The sequence below is a fragment of the Musca autumnalis genome, unplaced genomic scaffold (assembly GCF_047663935.1).
Source record: "Musca autumnalis isolate F117 unplaced genomic scaffold, ASM4766393v1 scaffold_1, whole genome shotgun sequence".
Lineage (NCBI taxonomy): Eukaryota > Metazoa > Arthropoda > Insecta > Diptera > Muscidae > Musca > Musca autumnalis.
This window is the reverse complement of record NW_027411644.1, coordinates 299592804-299595874: the sequence shown is the minus strand read 5'-3', so window position 1 is coordinate 299595874 and position 3071 is coordinate 299592804. Positions and strand designations below refer to the sequence as shown.

The window sequence follows — 3071 nt, the reverse complement described above, 5'->3', positions numbered from 1 at the left end:
CACTTGAGCTACGCGCATGCTCAATTTGTTTATGGTATAGCTTTTTGTTGCCTGTGCAATATATGGCGCACCTATATGGTATGCTACAGATGAGTTTGTTATGGGGCGGAAGAAGTTACTGTTGTGTCAACGTGCGGTCATATTAGCACGTCTGCCTGTGTGTCGCACTGTGTATGCATGCAATACAGCTGCTACTTAGCGCCCTGCCAATTGACCTGGAAGCGAGATGTAGGGCTGTTTTGTATAAGCCGAAGCGTGGTTTTGCAGTTGCTTGAGTATGCTTGGCTCGAGCCTTCTCATTTGGTGATGGGAATATAAGGCGGCGCTGTGTAATCCTTCACAATGTAAATATATTTATTCTAATGGAGGGACGGGATGGGACTTTAGTAGGGCACTTGAAGACAGTCGGACTCTTAGATGTTTATGTGGTTTTGCGTGTCAAGTATTTGATACTCACATTAAACACCACGGCATATATCAATGAGTGAACACTGATTCATATTGGCTCAATGATACGGACCTACTTTTTATCACCGAATCCGAACAGGATGTTTTACGACACCGCTTGTAGATAAGTTTTTCACGGTTGAAATACTCAGGATATCTAAGACAATATTAATTACGGCAAGGCGATTCACCGCCGTCAAAATTTTTTGATGTTCTGGTGGGGGATTGATTTGCAGCCTTTCTGAGTGCAAGGTGGACGTGCTTACCACTGCGCCACAGTGGCTCCCGGATCAAATGATTTGGTCCAAATTTTGCAGTTCTTAATATGTTGCATAAATTAAATCAAGTTCGAAGGTGGTCTCCTCTATGGGGGTACCCTCACAAAAGTTCAAAATTCAGTTCAAAACTTTCAAAAGTTACTCCCTTTACTCCCTTACTCCCACACAACATTTCAAAATTTTTCGTAACAGTGCAGTTTAAGATCAGCTTTCGGAACGTTTTAAATTGTTTTTGTAATAGGTTGTCCTCACGTCCCCTATTACAATGGTGCACTTTTTGTCGGTGATAGGTAAATACTTCCTGTTATAATAGACTAAAAGCCCTAAAAAATCTGCCCAACTAAAATTACGGAATTGTAAATTTCTTCCAAACGTACATCAAGTTCCTTAAAGGTCTATATCCTATAACATCTTCGAATATCGCACTCAAAAAAGTTCACAATTGTCGAATAAGTGTAGGTTAAGGGCAGTTCGAAGATAGTTTTGTAATTTTTACCGAAGGTCCTCCTTGTGGTCCTGTTTAGCGACATAATGTTTTCATGGGCAAGTCCATGCTGCTTAACATAGTGACCCAAAAGCTCTAAAAAAGCCTACGATGACTGAATTCTTTGTAAATTATCTTTCGTGTGACCTACGTCACAGACATTGTTTGAAAATACTGATTTGTTCCGCTTTTATTCGGACTACTTGAATGCACGTTTAATGTTAGCGTAGGTTCTAAAAATACCTTCAGTATTTGCCCCCCAACACATCTGGAAAACAACCACGCTCAGTACAAATGTACTAAAAAACCCATTTTACAAGCAATTTGACTACTGCTTTTGATAAAGAAATGCTCCCTGATATCATTAATCGTAGGTGTTAAAAAAAAAAAAAAAAACATTTAGTTTTCAGACACAAAATAAATTTGCAATATTGATTGGCAATTATTTTGAATTAGGTTGACCGATTAGATTATTTGTTAGAAAAGAAAAAAAACTCTGGGTGCAAAAGTACTTTCGGCCATAGAGTTTTGGTATAAAATGTCCGCGGCCTTCAATAGAGAGGCAAAACATCCACAACAGCATTCAAAGCAACAAGTGAAAGTAAAAACAGAAAAATAACAAAAATTTTTTTTCAAACACAAATTTAAACTTAATTGAAATTATTCTAAAATGCAAAGCTTATTAATCATGACAAAATTTACCCTTGTCATCATTTCTGTGGTGATGTTGGCACAGGGAATTACAGCAGAAACTCCAGTTAGAGAATGTAGGTTTTTGTTTTAAACACTAATTCAAATAATAGTTTCATTATTTCTAAATTTCTTATAATCATTTATTTCTCCTTTAATTCCAGGCTCCAACCACGCTCCCCTACCATTTGCCGTTCAAGTGGATAGCTGCCAGGAAATGCCTTGTGATTTGTGGAAAGGTTCTGATTTACAAATGATCATCCAATTTGTGGCCACACGCAATGATATGCTGAATTTAAAAGCAACAGTAAAATTAACCACATTGGGTGTACAAATCCCATTTGAATTGGGCACGCAGCGTAGTGATGTCTGTGCAAATCTTCTATATGGAGCCTATTGTCCTCTGTACAAGGATGAAGATGTCACATATCATTTAGCTTTACCCATTGAAGACCATCAACCAGAGGTACCCACTAAGGTGGAGGTATCACTTTTGGATAGCATGGATAACAGTGTTATAGCCTGTTTTGTGGTCGATGGCAAGTTTAAGAAGCCACAATACAATAGAGCTTAAGTGGAAAACTGATTGTATACTGAATATTTGTATATGTGATTTAACTGTTAATTGAATTAAGCCTAAAACATTGCATCAATGTTTTTATAGTTGTAAATATAAATTATAAGAATTAGGTTTAATAAATGTAGATCATATTCATTATTTTAAAAATATATTTAAAAATACACATATCTGTTCTTATTTTAATATTTATTTTAGATAAAAATAGAACATATCGCTCATTTACTCAAAGAGTAACACATCTCAAAAAATCCAGTTTCGAGAAAAACGCGTTTTAATAGGCGTTTGAAATTTGACTTCCCAACTTAAAAAAAACTATTTCACAAATAATAAAATAATTACTTGGACCAAAGAGCAAAGAACTAGCCAGATATCAGTGCTAAATATCTGTGCAAGATCAAGCATGATTGCAAGTTTTTTAGTGCTTCATAAACTCAAAAAACTTTTTTGTTGATTTTGTCAAACTTCTATTAAATGGGCTGCTGAGATAAATTAGAACTCGTACAAAAAATAGAAATTACTTGAGCTGTGTCACTCTTTGAGTTAATGAGCGATATGTACATGGGTGAATATTGCGAAAAAAACTTGTTTTTGG

General features: G+C 35.9%; 1 protein-coding gene across 1 annotated transcript; it reads left to right on the top strand.

Moving 5' to 3' along the window:
* Nucleotides 1–1897: 1897 nt before the first annotated feature.
* On the top strand, nt 1898–2473 carry Npc2c (Niemann-Pick type C-2c). The gene is made up of 2 exons (XM_073965229.1): nt 1898–1976; nt 2064–2473. The coding sequence occupies exons 1-2, from the start codon at nt 1898–1900 to the stop codon at nt 2471–2473; spliced, it is 489 nt and encodes a 162-aa protein (XP_073821330.1).
* The last annotated feature ends 598 nt before the right edge of the window (nt 2474–3071 follow it).